Genomic DNA, 17,403 nt, shown 5'->3' on the forward strand with positions numbered 1-17,403 from the left:
GCACATTTCTCTTCACGCACTGAAGGTTTCTCAGGATCAGCTATTTTCTTCTTTACACTGTTCCCTGCTTTTTGGTTGCTACCTTAGCATCAAGCTAAGTCCATGAATTGGGGGAGCCAAGTAACTAGTATTCCGAAGCACAAGACGGGGCAGAAAAGCTTTGCACCCTGTACGCCCAAGCACTGTGTGTGATCCTCACCTGCTTCTCTAGCCCTAGAGAGTCTGCTACAAGGGGATTCAAGTCCTCTCTATTCACTCTGGTTGGGATCAGTCTACTGGAGGACACCTGATGCACAGAGCAGGAGGAGAGCAAGACAAATACCAAAGGAACAGGGAACTTGGAAATAGGTCAGACATACAATAACTCAAAACTTGTTATGACCTTCTGAAAATGACAGGATTAACACTAGTGCTAATGACCCCAGATGTTTGATTATTGGAACAACTCACATTCCACGCCTCCATGTTAAGGAAAATTAGTGAACTGGCTCAACTGACACCACTTCAGGTCAGTAGGCAGAGCTGGTGGGAATATACAAGACTAGCAAGCAAGGGGAAGATGGGGTCAGCAGCTCCTCTCTGGTGGCAGTGTTGGGAGTGATGCACAATCACACAGGTAAATGCTTTAGTTTTCATAGTGCCATTCACACGCGATTAAAATGCTTATTCTCTTAAACCTCTCATTCAGCTGATTAGACAGTGTCAATTCTCTCACTTTCAGGAAAGATGTAAGATGCTAGTGAGTAGCCTGCTTTTCTAACAGTCCTGAATGCTCACAAGAATTGCCTCATTTAACATTTCTAGCTCAGCAATTTATACCCTCTTAATGAGTGGCTGGCAGCCAAGAAATGCTACAACACAGCAGGGTCTGACAGCATTCTTATGAACTTTCTGCAAGAGTAACAAGTCAAAACGTAACGGCAGCACAGAGGAGCTGCAGTCAGGGTGAATGTATCTTTGTTCTATTAACACAAGGTCACTTTGCTGCTTTCTTCGGGAGGAGCCCAGTAAAGTGAGGCTATGAATGGGTAAAAGTAGCTGATGAAAAGAGTAAGTGTCAGTCCAGGGGCTCTGGTAGGCCAGTCCCAGTACTTTGTCAGCATCAAATGCACTGAAGCACACAGAACTGACAGGCCATCGATTGGCCTGTTTACTCCGCAGTTTAAGCTGCGTTGTGGTCCACATGCACACTTACTGCGAGGAAGATTTACACCTCAGATTGCTGCAAACTAAGTGTTCATATAGACAAGCCCACTGTTAGTATGACTGCTGTAAAAATAGGGGAACATGGTTACCCTGAGAGTCACATTTTCATGCCTATAAGCAAGAACAATTTCTCTGTGGTGATGAAATGCTCACTATTCTGGTGCTTATATTTAAAATAAATGTATACATGTGAACATCTAGTCCCCAACTCCCTCCTCTCCCACCAGTTAGTAAGTGTGGATTTCAAACTTTTCTGCTAATCAAACTACTGTTTGAAGGTCTGTAGACAAAGACTCCAGCTGAGCTTTTTTTACCCACAATTAATAATTACATTCCGGGTTCTTCATTCTCCCTGCTCTATTCGGGTTCTTACATGGTACCGGGATGTCTGCCTCCCTATGTGAGCATTCAATTATATGTGACAGCGTCATAACGTGGCCTTTCTGGGACACTGACATCTCCAGACTGTGCCCAGAACCTCACTTTGTAGTACCATCTCTGAGCCCCTGCCTACAACCGGGGAGTCGAGATCCTCTAGTAATTTGAGTTTAAGATACAGGAATAGCCAACTGGAGCTTTACTTCAAAGACTCATTATGCTCTGTAAAAATCTGAAGCTCCTTTGAGCAAATGTGAAATTGGAACCATCTCCAGCAAGGCAGGAAATCGCTTTCATCACTGCAATAGGTTAAGGGGATTCAGCAGCTCTTAACCCTCACGAGGAGAATCCTTCTTTTTGTTTAAAGTGATGAAGCTAAGTCCCACTTGGACTGCGTTCAAAGGGAAATGAACCGGGGGGAGAGAGAACAAAGAGGTGCGTTCTATCAATGTCAGCAGGAGTGTATTGCATAAGATGATGTAACATTGCAAAGCCAGCTTAAAGCCTTCAGTTCACTGGGACAGCACAACATGCTGCCCCCCTCTCCCCCCCATCAGAATAAGCTGACTCCAGAGCTGTGCCAGCCAGATCAGTGCTCGCAGGGCTTTCAAGTGAGGGTGGCAGTCCTTCCATGCAGCTGACTGGCGGGAGAAGTGGCAAAGCAAAGGAGCTGTTTGAGTGGGGCAGTCGCTGCGCTGAGAGGGCATGTGCTACTCAGCATCCCTGTACATTTCAACAGGAGTAAGAGGGAACAAATATAGGTAAGTCTAACAACAATCTTCTGTTCCAAGATGACTTACTGAGATTTCCTTCCAGCAATGTGTTCTCGGAAGGGAGGGCAGAAGTACAATCATTTTAAGTTTTCCCCTGGCTGCTGTGTGTGACTTCTCAAAGCCACCATCACCTCCCTGACAAACTCCTTTGCCTTTCCAGTTCACATGAAATGAAACACGGAGGGCTTTACTTTAGCTGGCCTACTGCTCCAAGGCACGCAGGATCAGCACAACAAAGCTCACCCAGGAGATCACAAAGGGTTAGTTTCTGAAAGCTCTCTGGGAGAAATAGCTTCCACTGTTGTGTGATCAAATGGCACAGGCATAGATCCAATGTGAGATGCAACTGACTGAGTGATCAGATATAGCAATTCTAGTATCAGCCCATGCTCTGAGAACATGGCCAGTAACTCAAGTCAGGATTGCATAAAGGGACACACACAGAGAGTTACATTGGACACCTCTTCCCACACAACGTACTCCACTCCTGCATGATAACCTCTACAGTCATTAATCCTAAACACAGAAGGGAAAACGGGGTGAGCAAATTCTTTCATACCTTCATCTCCTCCTCCATTTCAGAAAGTCTCCGCTCGAGGGCTCGTTTCCCCTGTTTAGAAACATTTGAAACACTGATGATCATGCGGCAGATTTGGGGAAGAACTCAATACTTTTTCTTCAAAGAAAAAAAATAGTAGCTTATATTTCTATAGTGACATTCATAGAAAAGTATCCCAAAGCACTTCAGAAAGGCAGGAATTACTTCATCTACCAATCAAGTGTAGCCATCACTGGGGTAAAGTATGGCAGCTGAACTCACATGCAGTGTAACTAGGCACAGTTTTAAAGACAGGATGTGAGAAAACTGTATGTGCTTAAAATTACAGGGGGAGTTTGAGGAGGCAGAACTACTCCCCCACCTTCACCAATGAACTGGAATTGAACTAGAGCCCAGTTACACCCCTTTTATGAAACTGCATTATGGGTTCTAATATCCACAATTGTTCAGGACTTCCTGCTGCAGCACTGGCTTGAACCCTCTCAGAGGGGAAGAAAGCCATTGACTCACACACTACCACCACTGCTTGCAGCACCTACACGTCTGCTGAAGAGCCCTCAATTAAGTACTGACCAGGCTCAGCCTTGCTTAACTGGAGAGACCTGATGAGATTAAGACAGTAAAGGCTGCAGGCCAAGGAGAAAGAATGTTTGCTACTGTGCAAACTAAGGATGCTTGAATGTGACCATCTCTGAAAGACATAACACTGGTATGTGTTTGCACACAAGTAGCTCAGGTCTTTCACTTCAGGAATTGGATTTAAACCCCATCCTCACAACTAGCAGAAGGCTCCAAAATCTAATTAATCAAACACAGTTTAAGCAATGGGATTAAGACATCACTTTAGCCAGGAATGGCAATTTAAATCTTTGATCTACTGCCGTGAATTGGACTGCTCAGAGGCTCATATTTCAAGGTACAAGATACTACCCACTTGACTGGAAAGGGTTGGGTTTTTTGTTGAGACGGTCCTTTGTGTTGGTGAAGACTTGGAGGATGTGGAAGGAATTGCCACACTGGGCCTATAACCCTTCAACACCATGAAAGGTAAATTGTGGTTCTGTAGCATCTTGTGATAAGGTAGAAAGTGAAGTTTAACTGTTTTACAGTGATCAGAAAAGCTTGGGGAGCCAAAATCAGAACTCATGTATTATCACAAGCGCTATCCCATGGGGCAAAAACAAAATGTGCCCATGTTTTTTATTAACATTTTCCTTCCAGAAACTAACATGCATATCAGAGTCATAAGAGTCAAAGAATGAGACACAAACCCATACCCTTTTCTCCATTTCCAGCATACTCGATCTGTCAGAGGTTTTTTCCTGTTTCTGCTATTTAAATTAAAAATAGAAAGTTATTAAAACAGAGTGGCATGCACAGGGACAGCACAAAGGGACTGTCCAGAACCTCCATACCTAAGAAAGCTGTCTTTCCAAGGAGCCTAATGTAGTTAACATGAACAATCATACTTTCCTCTTCAATGGCACCTTTCAGAGAATCCAAAGCACTTTACAAGCAAGCACAATTTTCTTTTACGGAAACCATACCAGCACCTCCAAATCATAGGTTCATCAGCCAACACCTCCTCCTCCCGTCTTCATCTCCCCAGGTCTGGAGACCCTTTCCTCCTTACCTGGGCTGCTTTTTCCAGTTTCGATTTGATATCAGCCAGCTCCAGCTGGGCTTCCTGCAGTTTTGATTTCAGCTTTTGGTTTTCAGACAGCGCGCCCTCATAGAGCTGAAACAGGAAGCCAGGTATGTGAATTGCTCTGTGCCTATCAGATGAGCCTGCCTAACAGTCACAACTGCATGGAGACATGGTGCTCCGCAGCGCTGAACATCAGTAGCAGGTTTTAGAGCCGTTTCCGCATTGCCACCACTTTCTAAGAATGGCTCAGCTCTTCTGCACTGATTTTTTCCTCCCAAGTTCTAATAAACTGATTTCGTAAAAGAAATTAAGAAGGTCCATTGCGGCTTTTGTAATTTCTTAAAGCCACAGGCAGTAGACAAAGAAAAGGGACATTTTTAAGAATGGCTTGCCTGTCTTAATAATTTAATATAATAAAGAACTCAGAAGTTCAATCAACGTCACTGAGTTGGCTGACCATACCTAAACCTGTAATTCATCTGAGAGTGTGTTGCTATGCTCTTACATGGTTTCACTTCAAGGAGGAGAGAAAACTGTCAAGACATTCTACCAGGGAGAAAGATTACCAGCCTCACCAATTCCTGAGTCCATCAGTATTTCCCACCTCTCAGAGAGGCAAGACAAACACCTTTAGACAAACTGTGCTGGAATGTTACAGTCCTGCACGTTGACTGGCTATTAAGGAGACACTGATTTCTAATTCAGATGGAGTCCTCTCTCACCATACCACATTATTTAAAAATCGAAAATGAAGTACCTTTTAGGGTTTAACATCCCTAGGAATTAAGATCACCTTAATCGGTTCACCTTTCACACAGTTGTAACTTGCTATTACCATATTTTATTTCATTTATTTCTCACACACATACACACCCACACGTTCCTCCCTGCTTTAAGATCAGGTTAAAGAATGATTTCACCCCTTAGCTTTAGTTATTGAAGGATTAAGGCAAGAGTTAAATTAGGTTCTTCCAAAATAGCTATATAAGGTGGTAGCTTAACGCCCATGGACGGACGTATATTACGTTCCCCTTAGCTCATAATACCAAACTACGTATTTTGGTTTCCCCTGCCAACTAGCATTCCAGGTTTCATCCTGGTGCTAATTCAAAGCAGATGAAGAATGTCATGAAAACCAGTGGTTATAAACACCGAGCAAAGATTACCCAGCGATAATGCACGATAAGGCTTTCCAAAATGCCACTCAGACTGTGTAGCTACTTTTCAGATGCTTTCATCTTTGTCATTTGAGAAATTCCCCTGAAAAGGAACTTTGTAAACTAGCTGCATGTTGTTAAACCAAACTACTCTGAGCTGGAACACTTCTCCAGCCTGCTCGCCTCTTTCCTGTGTATTCAATCTTCTCTCGCTCCCTGAGTCCATGATTCTTTATACCTTTGAAGGAGTGTGATTCCCACAGACAGTGAAGTCAAGAGAAACAAGGCCGGTGATGGCTGAGCTGATTAAAATAACCCTTTGCTTGCAAGCTAACTTTTAGTGATTCCTGAAAACTCTCCCTTTTTGATCTTTCACAGCTCCTCCCCACAGACCTCAGGTTTCTGCAAGAAGGCTACAGCTCAAATAGGCAGCTCTTAGGGTACATGGGATAGAAACATTACATATAAAAGAGCCCTACTTTTTTATAGTCCCTGTTAGTCTCCTCCTCTGTTCTACTGCTGAGGGAAGCCAGGCGGTTCTCTCTTCTGGTGTAAGCGCTGGAGCGGCTGGAGGCGCGATCGCTGTACGAGTCGCTGGTGGTAGGGCTTGTACCTGCTGATTCCAACCTAAAAACAAACAAGATCCAACACTAGTAGAGTAAAGATCAGCCTGGGACCAGCTAAGATGTGGTCAGTGTGACCACGACTGGTCAGGACTCAAGCCTTCCAAGAAACATCTCAACACCTACCAGAAGCATCTCAGAACAGTCACTGACATAGCGTCACTGTTATCATTCTGGAGCTCAGTGCAAAGCTTAAATGAAGTTCACATGAGGAACTCCTGACCGACGTGGTCACCTACAGCTTGGAAACTCAGAAAACAGGGTATTGGCCCCATCCCCACCAATCAAGGATATACAAGTCAGCAGTTTCTGCCAACCTTTCCCCCAAGGTATGGTTCTGCCTCGCTGGCGGAGGGGTTCCCCACCCATTCAAACGGCAGTGAAAGGGATAATGTCTTTCTCTTTGCTGAGTCACTGCCTATGGCCTTGGCTACACTGGCGCTGTACAGCGCTGCAACTTGCTGCGCTCAGGGGTGTGAAAACGCCCCCCTCCCCTCGGGCACAGCGAGTGCAGCGCTGTAAAGCGCCAGTGTGATCAGAGCCTGCAGCGCTGCAAGCTACTCCCCTCAGAGCTCTCTCGCAACGCTGGCGGTGCGACTACACTTGCGCTTCACAGTGCTGCCGCGAATTCCCAAGTGTAGCCAAGGCCTATGTGATTTCTTTTTGGGAGAAGAATGGTTCCAAAACTTGCATGAGGCAAGTATTATACCAAGGGAACCCTTTTTGGAATCAACTTAGTCCTGGACCCTGATCCATGCTTCATCTCCAATAAGCAGGAAATGCTACTCATTTAGAGTGCTGTGAATGTAGGAGGCAAGACAAATATACCATTTATACCTGTTAATTAGAAAGTGTGAATGGTAAAGCTCTTACCTGGAAAGTCTTTCATGCTAAAGGAAGAGGGAGACAAAAGAAAACAGGATTAGCAAGTGAGACACCATTAACATGTCAACTCAAGAATTGCAGCTACAGCACTTAGGAGCTACTTTCCAACTCTGAAAGCAAGCCCCAAGAACACTGTTACAAGCTTTTTCCCATTTATCCAAACTGTACTATCTCTCGTATCCAAACCACAAATCTCTGATCTTTTCCCATAACCTCTCAATTGCTATGACTTCACTGCAGCATTTCAAGTTTCAACCTATCTGAAGACACTGGGCAAAATCCAAGTTTCCAAAATCATAACATTGTAGATGACTGTCAGGGAGGAAAGTGGAGTCAGATAGGAGTGTGTGTGTCTGTCTGTAACAAATGAGATTCCTTTACATGGAGATAGTTCTAAATCCGTTGGCTGTACGTTAAACTTCCTCCATCTAGTTCACATTAGGCTGACTTAAATTCTGTCTCTACCAAGACCAATGATAGCTTACGTTTTACATATCCTTAAATGCAAGCCTAAAATATCCATTAGTGAAGACTGCTACCGTGTGTGCACTGCACCCAAAATCTCATTCATGGAAGGGACATTCGTCATGAAAGGAATAATTCATTGGTTGTCAGATCTCCCTTAGATTCATAACAAATGTACACGTGCTCCTCTCTAAATGAACGCATGCCTTCTAACCCTGATGGAAGAAGCGTCCATTGAGCGAGATAGAGGAGAACAGCATGGGAAAGTATGACACAAAGACAACCCTCTCTCCTTCCCCCTGCGTATTTGTGTTAGACTCTGAAAATCTGCAAATTGGCATTGTTTTCAAGGCTGAACATCTCCCACCTAAAGCAAACTTCCTGCAGAAGGAATGCTCTATTCAGAAGTTACTCAAGAATGCTGAGGGGACACAGCAGTACCTGAGCATAGTGAAACTATGGGGGACCCTGGCTGCAGAGCACCAGGCAAGATGATTTGGAATTTTTGGTGCAGAGTTCAACCAACCTCCAAATCACCCCTGCAGTTCTATTCTTAGCACTGCATCTGCTGCAGCCCACTTGTGCTCTTAAACCAAAGACAATCTGAGCCAACCTATACATAAAATAAATCAGAGCATAGTTTGGCTTGGCACAACAATCTGCTACAGAGGTTAGCTGCGGTAAGCCACACTTGCTAAAAAGAGTCTTCTGGGTTGGAATGTTCTCCATTACATACAAGTGCATAAGTCACACAGTAGTGGCATAGATGACACAGCATGTACCATCACAAGTACGGTCCCCACACATCCTTCCATCATCTCTGTAACCCTTGTGTTTATTTTATAGACATTTAAGTTTTAATTTATAGAATTCAATGCCAACTGGACCACGATTTTCCCTTTTTGAACCTTGTGTTAGTTTTGTAACCTCTAAAACGGGTGTAAAATGCTATTATATCACAGTATTAATGCTTTACATCCACTGCACTAGTGCAAGTGACAGCACAAAGCAGTAGAGAAGTGGGCCCTGTTTTAATCCCATGCCCAGCCCCTCCACCCCACTCCCCAGTTAATTCTCCTTTGTTGGACTTGAGCTAATCAAATACGCTGTAAAATTTAATGCCAAAAGCCTCACTTGAGTGGATAACTTATTGCCCATTTTCAAGAGGTGAGATCTGAACCCTTTAAGGGTGTCATGGGCTAAGACCCAAGATTTAGCTTGAAGTTGCCTCTCAAACGAGGGTTGCCAACCCTTCAGGATTGTCCTGGAGTCTCCATGAATTAAAGATGAATTTTTAATTAAAGATTAGGTCATGAGATGAAATCTCCAGGAATATGTCCAACCAAAATTGGCAACCCTATCTCAAACTGCTTGATAGTGAAAAGTCCACCTAGGCTTCAAAACTAGGGTTGCAGTCTTGTTAGCCCAGGGGTGGCCAACCTGAGCCTGAGAAGGAGCCAGAATTTACCAATGTACATTGCCAAAGAGCCACAGTAATACGTCAGCAGCCCCTCATCAATCAGCTCCACCTCCCCCCAGCGACTCCCGCCCACCGGCAGCCTTGCTGATCAGCGCTCCCCCCCCCCCCCAATCAGCTGTTTCGTGGCATGCAGGAGGCTCTGGGGAAGGTAGGGAGGAAGAGCGAGGGCACGGCAGGCTCAGGGGAGGGGGTGGGAAGGGGTGGAGTGGGGACAGGGCCTGTGGTAGAGCCAGGGGTTGAGCAGTGAGCACCCCCTGGCACATTGGAAAGTTGTCGCCTGTAGCTCCAGCCCCGGAGTCGGTGCCTATACAAGGAGCCACATATGGCTCCAGAGTCACAGGTTGGCCACCCCTGTGTTAGAGTGTTCAGCATCTCTATCAACGTCTGAAGTCCAGGGGCTTCTCCATGTTCATGGAGAAATACACAGCAAATGGTTCTATATACTCTCCTTGGCTATAATATTCTTATGAGCAGACAGGGTGAAAAAAAAACTAAAAATCCTGCTTACAGAAACTGAGCAAGAACAGAGCAACTGAGAGAAGCACCACATCATTCTAGCAGCATGAGGCCTGCATCCAGTTTAACTCAAGTACAACCTTAAGGTGCATCAGAAGCTTGTGTGCACTGCCACATTTGCTTGTACTTAAATATTCTTCATAATTTAATCTCACGTTTCTATAGCAACAGAGAAGGATTCCAAAGTGCTTTGCAAACAAAAACGCTGTTCAAACAGTACACAGGGACCACTTCATTACACAGCCACCTCTGGAGTGAAACCTGGCAAGTGTTTAGCTGTACAAAGCAACTCTACATAACAGTTCAAGGCTGGGGGAGCAAACAGTGAAACCGCATTTGATAAGTGAACAGAAATTGCTTTGTTGGTTGAGTTCACCAGCAATGGAAAAAAGCTGCCATCAATTAGCTCCGTCTTCTTTCTACAGTTATAGCTGCCGGATCCCTTGTGTTACACTCAGACCATACTTTGGGCACCCTTGTTTAGGGCCAACTGCTAACTCTTAAAGTAGCTCTGCCATAAAAGTTTGAGGGGAAGATTTTCAAAAGAGACAAATTACAATTAGGCACCTAACTGCTATTTATACTTTTGAAAGTCTTCCCCTTAGCGTGTCTGCTGTTAGGGAAATGAGCAAAAAAGCAAACCACTATCTCCATGTAGGCAGTTGTGTGGCCCCATCACCATAGTTAGGGCCCTACCAATTTCATGTCCATGAAAAATGCAACACGGGCCATGAAATAAGCCCTTCCCCGTGAAATCTGATGTCCCCTTATTCTTAGGAGCGTCCCTGCAAAGGGGGCTCCTAGATCTGGCTGGGGACGGACAGAACTTGTCCATCCCCTGCACAGCTGCTCAGGGTGGGAGGACGGACTAGACCCACCTCCGGGTGCCTCCCCCTGCTGCAGGATGCTCTGGGACTGGGCAGCAGCCCCAGAGGTTCCTAAAGCTGGAAGAGGCTTGTGGAGTTGGATCCAATCTTCCCTGTGCTGCTGGGAGCGCTCCAGCAAAGGGGGCTCCTAGCTGCTAGTCGGGGCAGGGCTGGGGCGGGGCAGGGCTTGCTCTTTCCCTGCAGGGCTGCTCTTGGGTATCTCTCTGTCTACAGATAGCTCTGCACGCCCTCCTCCTCACTCTGTCCAGCTCTGAGGGCAGCACAGAAGTGAGGGTGACAATCCCATGACCCCTCTACACAGGTTTGCGACCCCCACAATCTCCTTTTGATTCAGGACCCCCACAGTTACAACACTGTGAAATTTCAGATTTAAACATCTGCAAACATGAAATTTACTAATTTTCAAATCCTATGGCCGTGAAATTGTCCATAATGGACCATGAATTTGATAGGGCCCTAACCATAGCATATGGGTACCTCACCAACATTACTTTGTTCTGATGGCCAGAAGATAAGGAAAGTTTGTTCTTCCCCATTGTACAGGTGGCAAACTGAGGCACAGGGAGTCTTCGGCAGCACTTCAGAGGTGGGGGATCCGCTCCATGTCTTCCGCAGCACTGAAGGACCTCCCGGCGCCAAAGACCCCGGAGTGGACCCCCCCCACCCTGTGAACCTAAGGCGCGGGCCTTCTTACCCATGGGGCCCGATTCCGGGGAATCGGCCTAAAGCCGGCCCTGGATGAGAGGACATTTTCAAACACACCTCAGTGATTCAGAGACTGTCCCATTTCCAAAGGTGTCAGAGCACTTGGGGGCCCATATCCCTCTGATCTTCTGAGAAACTTTGGCTCCTAAACTGCCTGAGCTGTCTTTGGCAGAGCTGGGAATTGAACACAGCTCTGACCTTCCGTTCACTGCCTTAACCACAAGGCTACGCTTTGGCATGTGCCTTATTTTTCTAAGAGCCTTTGGTTGGGGCAGCTGTAATTAAGAGGCCTTGCAGGGAGTTAAGTTAAGGAGGAAAACCTCCACATTTTACTGGCATCTCATACTGTGATGTTTACCTTGAGTAGCTTTCCCGCTTCTGTGCTTCCTGCCTGACACAACAAAGCCTCCTTGCTCTTTTGCAAGAGGCTCTAGTAAAACTTGCTTCTTAAAATAAAGCATCTCACTTCAGCACAAAAGTCAGACAGCTACCCAATGTCTTCTGGCTCCATCTTCTCCATTCCGCAGGGCAGAGGAATTAGGAGGTGATTAACAACGCTCTTGTTGAAAATGATTCAAGTGTTTTACAGACCAATATGCTAATCCCTTTCAGTGACAGCAACCGGTCATGGAAATAATCCACTTAATTTGAAGCTTTGCTGCTATTACATCAGGACTGTTTATGTTCTGTAACAGCATTGAGAAAGTCCTCAAATAACAGGTCTTTTTTCCTGGAGGGCAGCGTGGGGGGAGAAGGGGAAACCGTTTTGAATTGGGGAGGGAGGGGGATATCACATGGTCACCTTATGAAAAGCACAATGTGGTCACTTTGTTCACAAACCAGGGAAGTCTTTCTCAGGCAGAGGGGAGAGAGACCAAATGAGATTGGGGGTTGGGGTCAGGGGGGAAGAGACTAAAAGCTACTGACAGAAAGAGGGAGAAAAGAGACAAGAGCATTGTGTCATCCCAGCTCTACTCCCTTCCATGAGAGCATCAGGCAGCATCCTTTCAGGCAGGGCACTTCTTACTTCATTAGGGCCAAAATTACTGCTGGAAAGGACACTGCAAGGCAGCCCAACAGGCATTTAGGAACCGACATGAAAGGAACAGCCAAACAGCCCCCTCAGTGGTTATTTTAAATAAGGTTACCATACGTCCGGATTTTCCTGGACATGTCCGGCTTTTTGGTCCTCAAATCCCCGTCCGGGAGGAAATTCCAAAAAGCTGGATATGTCCGGGAAAATAGGGAGCGGTCGTGGGGCTTGGATCCGGGCTGGAGCCGCTGGGGCCGGCGCCGCTCGGCTGGAACCGGGGCCCGAGCTGGGCCGGAGCCGCTGGGACCGGGGCTGGGGGTGCTCGGCCGGCGCCACATGCCCAGGGCCGGGGCGGAGCTGGTCGGCCGGAACCGGGGCCTGAGCCGAGCTGGAGTCGCCGGGGCTGGCGCCCCAGGGCCCAAGCCGAGCCTGGCCGGAGACGCCGGGGCCAGAGACGCTCGGCTGGGGGGGCTGGACTGGACCGCGCCTCCTCGCACCCCACCACCTCCCCAGCCCCAGCTTACCTGTTGTCTGCCTGTTTGAGGCTTCCCGCAAATATTTGATTCGCGGGAAGCAGGGGAGGGGGAGGAGCAGGGGGCGGAGCATTCAGGGGAGGAGGCAGAGTTGGGGTGGGGCCGGGGCGGGGAAGGGGCCCCGTGGAGTGTCCTCTTCTTGTTTTTTTTAAATATGGTAACCCTATTTTAAAAACATCTTTATACCACAACTTACAAAGCCAAGACTGCCTGACGCTTTTCTCGATGGGTGGGTCTGGGTGCACACTTAATCTGTGCGGCTCTGTCTTGTTAAATTAATCCAATTTATTATAAGAAGTTCATAATTTACAGGAAATCATTGGATTTCACATTTGTACCCCAGACTGCAGCTCTGCAGAAAGCTTAGCATCTTTCTCAAGGTCCATCATCTTCTTGTGTCCTTCCACCCACAATCATAGTTTTTTTTTCCCCGTAGCAGGCACATGATATGGCCCCGTCTGTGGCCCTGGAGAGGTCTTCCATGGTGTATGGCTCCTCCGGGAGCTAGCTGACCAGCAGATGGTCCATGGCTGTGTTTCACCACAGTCCCATGTCTGGGTTGTTGGTAGCCCCTTTTGTGCACAGGGATTTTTGAATGGCCATCTCTTATATGGAGGTGCTTTAAACAACATCTCTAGGTCAACCAATCCTTCCCTGCACCTGTCGGAAGGTATTCCGCAATACTGATGTGCCTTTTGACATCCTCAGCGTGTATTTCTAGCTGCGTGTGCCCCATTTCCAGTCACATGGCCATCAGTGATTTTCTAAGAGACTGCACTGGAGCTAGAAAGTGTGGGTTATTTCAGGCGGCTAACTGCCATGTAGCAGATGTCTGGTACCTTCGACTTGATGCAATCATTCTATTTTGCTTGTGACTGATCTGCTGATATCCGGCGGAACAATTTTGGCAAGCGCATAGAGGCTGTTCACGTCTGGCTTTAGACATCCTGTGATGTAACGACAGCTGTCATTCAGAACAGGGCCCAGCTTCTTTGCATGAGCCAATCTTTCCCACATGGGACGTGTGTATTTGGCCGTTGAATAGCAAAGTGCAAGTGTGGCGGCTCTTAATGTTGCTGGGTTAGCTCCCCATTTTGAATTTGCAAGTATGTTATTCCCAAGGTCTGAAAGCCTTGGACGCTTTCCCTCAGCCTATTTATAGTCCAGCAGAGTGATCCAGTTCAAGTAATATTTTGAGAGAAAGATCATTAAGTTCCAGGTTTGTCCAAACCTGGAGGAACCTGCACTATAACCCTACTGTAATTAAAAGTTGCAAAACGTTTTCCCTCATAAAACCATGCTTACAATTGACCACAGGCTTTTGGGTGTGTACGGGAGGGAAGGAATCAGTTTTGAGACTGACATTTTCAATGGTTGGTCTTTGTCCAAAGGCCAATTTTGTGTGTGTGAAAGTTTCAGAGGAGAAGTTCCACATAATTTTAAGATAGTGGAAGAAAATAAATTTTCCCCCATTGTGAAAAAAAGGTCAAGCATAAATTTTGGAGTAGGCTCCAGCCAAAGGAGCTGAACTGCGAAAATCTGTCTGAACATAATCCTCACAGAGGCAGCTTTGAAGCTAACAAAGTGATGAGTATTTTAAAACTGATGATTGAGAACTTACAGTAGATATTTAAGTTTTCAGTTGCGCATTTCAGGAGACGCACACCAGGGATGACTTGGGAAAGAGTAAGCCTCGGGGCAAATTAAGAGGCAAAAGCTAGGCCAGTGTCATTTGTTCAAAGACAGACATCCAGATGTACTAGTCAGCACCCCAAAACGGAGGCGGCTTCTTAAAAGAGCTCAGCTCCCAACATGCCCAGTTCTTTTGAAAATCTGGCCCAATTGTGGGCAGTGAGCTTGTCTGAAATTCTGGCCAAAACTGCATTGGGACAACAGTTTTACTGACCAACGCTTCTCCCTCCACCAGTTTTCCCTTTGAAAAAGTTGTAGGAAAAATGCAAAAAAATTGACAGCAACAATGAAGTTGCATAGTTAAACATTATTTTTAAAGTCAAAATGCAAGCGTTACGGGTCCTGGAGCATTAACTCAATCTCACTGAACACATGATACATGAGCAATGGAGTGTGGTGTGTGCTTCAGAGACCTAGTCCCTGCACCAGAGTTGAAAATCTAAATTCATACATGACAAGTAAGGGCTGAAGACTTCAACCTCCTAAAGAGGAAAGGAGTGGGGAGCAGGAAGAGAAGAGGACGACAAAAAGGTTACCATAGTACAATGAGAGAATTACTCAGTAAGACATGTACATACAAGTGTGGTATTTTCCATTCCTGTTTTTAGTTAAATGGATACCTTACATTATGCTATGTTAAAAGTACGCCCAGGAGTGCAATGCAGCTATAACTATCAGAACCTTAACTGTCCTTTTTCTTGGCCATTAATACTGCATTTTCAGACACTATATTGTCCGTTTTGTCCACTTCATTCCATTTTCCTGAGGTCTTGCTGAAGTTTAACTAGAAACAATTGCAGCCTTACAACTTCAAGCTGTGAGATCATACATCTCACAAGCCAAAGAGGGCCCGATTGGGGCAGTATTCAGATAGGAGACCAATGAAAACCAAGGAGCTGTGCTAGTGATATGGATGGCAATATACTTCCCGAGTCGGTATTAAACCAATGTGCCGGCACTTCTTCAGGAAGCACTGAGCCCTAGAAGGTGCAGTCTTTTAAAGATGTGAAACCAGAGCACGGTGAAAAGGAGAGCATATTGGCACACACTCAAGTTTCTGGTAAGCCCTAGTGCTTGCCCTCTTCCCATGTAGAGTTAAGATGTGAAACCACTATGGTCACATACAAAGGAACTACTCAAAGCATCAAACCTTGGGGTCAGGTAGCAGCAGCAGCAGAGGATGCATTATATTGTTCTTCAGGAACCTGTCTAGCCAATCCAGAAAGGGTACTAATGAGGCCCAGTGGGAATCTCATCCAGACGAGATTGATTGGTTGGCAGAACGTAGGGCCTCTGAGGTGGGCTGGTGCTAAGGAACCAAGGAGGCAAACAGAGCACTATTAGTTATCCTAATATTGCTCTGAACTTTCCCACATGAAGCTATTTCTCTCCAACCTTCCCTGCCCCAGGATATTTCATTGGGCTTACTCTGTTCCCATTTCTAATTAAAAAGCAGAGCTAGGTATCGGCAGTTTATTAGTTTGGATAGCAACGAGATTGAAAAGAGCCCGGGACGCCATATGGTTTTGATTTTAGAAATGTGTTCGGATTATGGAACACTGGAGACTTCCTTTAAAAAACTCAAAAGCTTTTACAGCTATTAGAAGTTCAGTAAAGTATAATTAAAACCAACCTCCTTATAGAAGGCTTAAGATAAAATGCAGCCCTAAAAGGCAGTGCCAGAAGGGGCTCAACCTTTTCTCTTGCCAAAACAGAAATTGGCCTAATTGCCTTCAAGTGCATTCTTCTGTGGCCAAGATCTGACCCTGCAAGGATGGGAGGGGGGGAAATCTAATATTTACATCTGGGCTATTCTGGGATGTTTTACACGGGACTTGTTTTACTGTATTTTGTCATAGTGTCTGATGGATATCCATGATAAAATGACTATCCATTAACGAGATCCTGGAGCACAGCTCAAGCCACACCCCCTTCATCACCTTTCCCAATGAAAAGGCCACGTTTTATGCACCGCCTGTAGTTTAAGCTTCTGTTGACAAGTATCCGCCCAGAGAGCCTCATGAGTTTGGGTTTTAAAACAACTTGGAGCACATAGACTTTAAGGTCTCAAGGGACCATCATGATCATCTGGTCCAACCTCCTGCACATTGCAGGCCACAGAGCCTCCCCCACTACTCCTGTAATAGACCCCTCAGCTCTGGCTAAGTTGCTCAAATCATGGGTTAAAGACTTCAAGTTACAGAGAATCTACCACTTACATTAACAAAAAACAAAAGTCACCTGCTTTTAGGGGCATTTCCCCCTTCCCGCATGTGCATAACACCCAAAGAGTTAGGAGGCATTGTTTGTCAAGAAGACAACACACACACACCTTTCACCTTGTTTATGCCCGCTTCCCACTCCCAAGATTTTATACAGTTGCTATCACTGGTGCAGTGCCTCTGGTATGACGGTGGTAAAAAATGACAGCTACCACTGGTGCCTTGTTCAGACGAGAGCTCTCTCATTACTACCATAAGAGGAGCTGCACTAGTAGTAGCTTTGAGGAAAAAAGACCTGTATTGTAGGTTCTCACACTCCTATTCATGCATATACAGATCGGACAAGTATATGATTCAGTCTAATGCCTCTTACCCCACGGATTTCTTTGGAATTACATATGTTACTCAAGAACTGAAGAGTGCGTCTTAGAATGGGAGCAGTATAACAAGGACATCCATTCTTAAAGGAATGCCCTACTGGCGTAGAGTACTTGATAATGCTTCTTGAAGTTATAGTATCTCTGGAAAAACAAGCCTCCTGACATGACAGCTACATACTTCTGGAGCTTCCTGTAAGCTAGGGCTGAAAAAGAACACAGCTTGCCTTCCAATTTTAGGTATGTGTGAGTGCAAGTGTTACA

At 45.8% G+C, this 17,403-nt stretch overlaps 1 protein-coding gene across 15 annotated transcripts in view; it reads right to left on the reverse strand.

Annotated features, from left to right (window-relative positions):
- Positions 1-17,403, reverse strand: part of PPP1R12B (protein phosphatase 1 regulatory subunit 12B) — a 158,292-nt gene that overhangs the window by 17,074 nt on the left and 123,815 nt on the right. For 6 of the 15 annotated variants that reach the window (XM_065594991.1, XM_065594994.1, XM_065594985.1 and 3 more), the window contains 6 exons: positions 7,218-7,234; positions 6,201-6,348; positions 4,550-4,654; positions 4,194-4,247; positions 2,917-2,967; positions 200-286 (listed from right to left, as the gene is read on the reverse strand). In XM_065594991.1, the coding sequence (XP_065451063.1) occupies positions 200-286; positions 2,917-2,967; positions 4,194-4,247; positions 4,550-4,654; positions 6,201-6,348; positions 7,218-7,234 (462 nt within the window). The other 9 variants (XM_065594987.1, XM_065594988.1, XM_065594999.1 and 6 more) reach the window with 6 other exon arrangements.

This window comes from Chrysemys picta, chromosome 4, assembly GCF_011386835.1.
Source record: "Chrysemys picta bellii isolate R12L10 chromosome 4, ASM1138683v2, whole genome shotgun sequence".
Lineage (NCBI taxonomy): Eukaryota > Metazoa > Chordata > Testudines > Emydidae > Chrysemys > Chrysemys picta.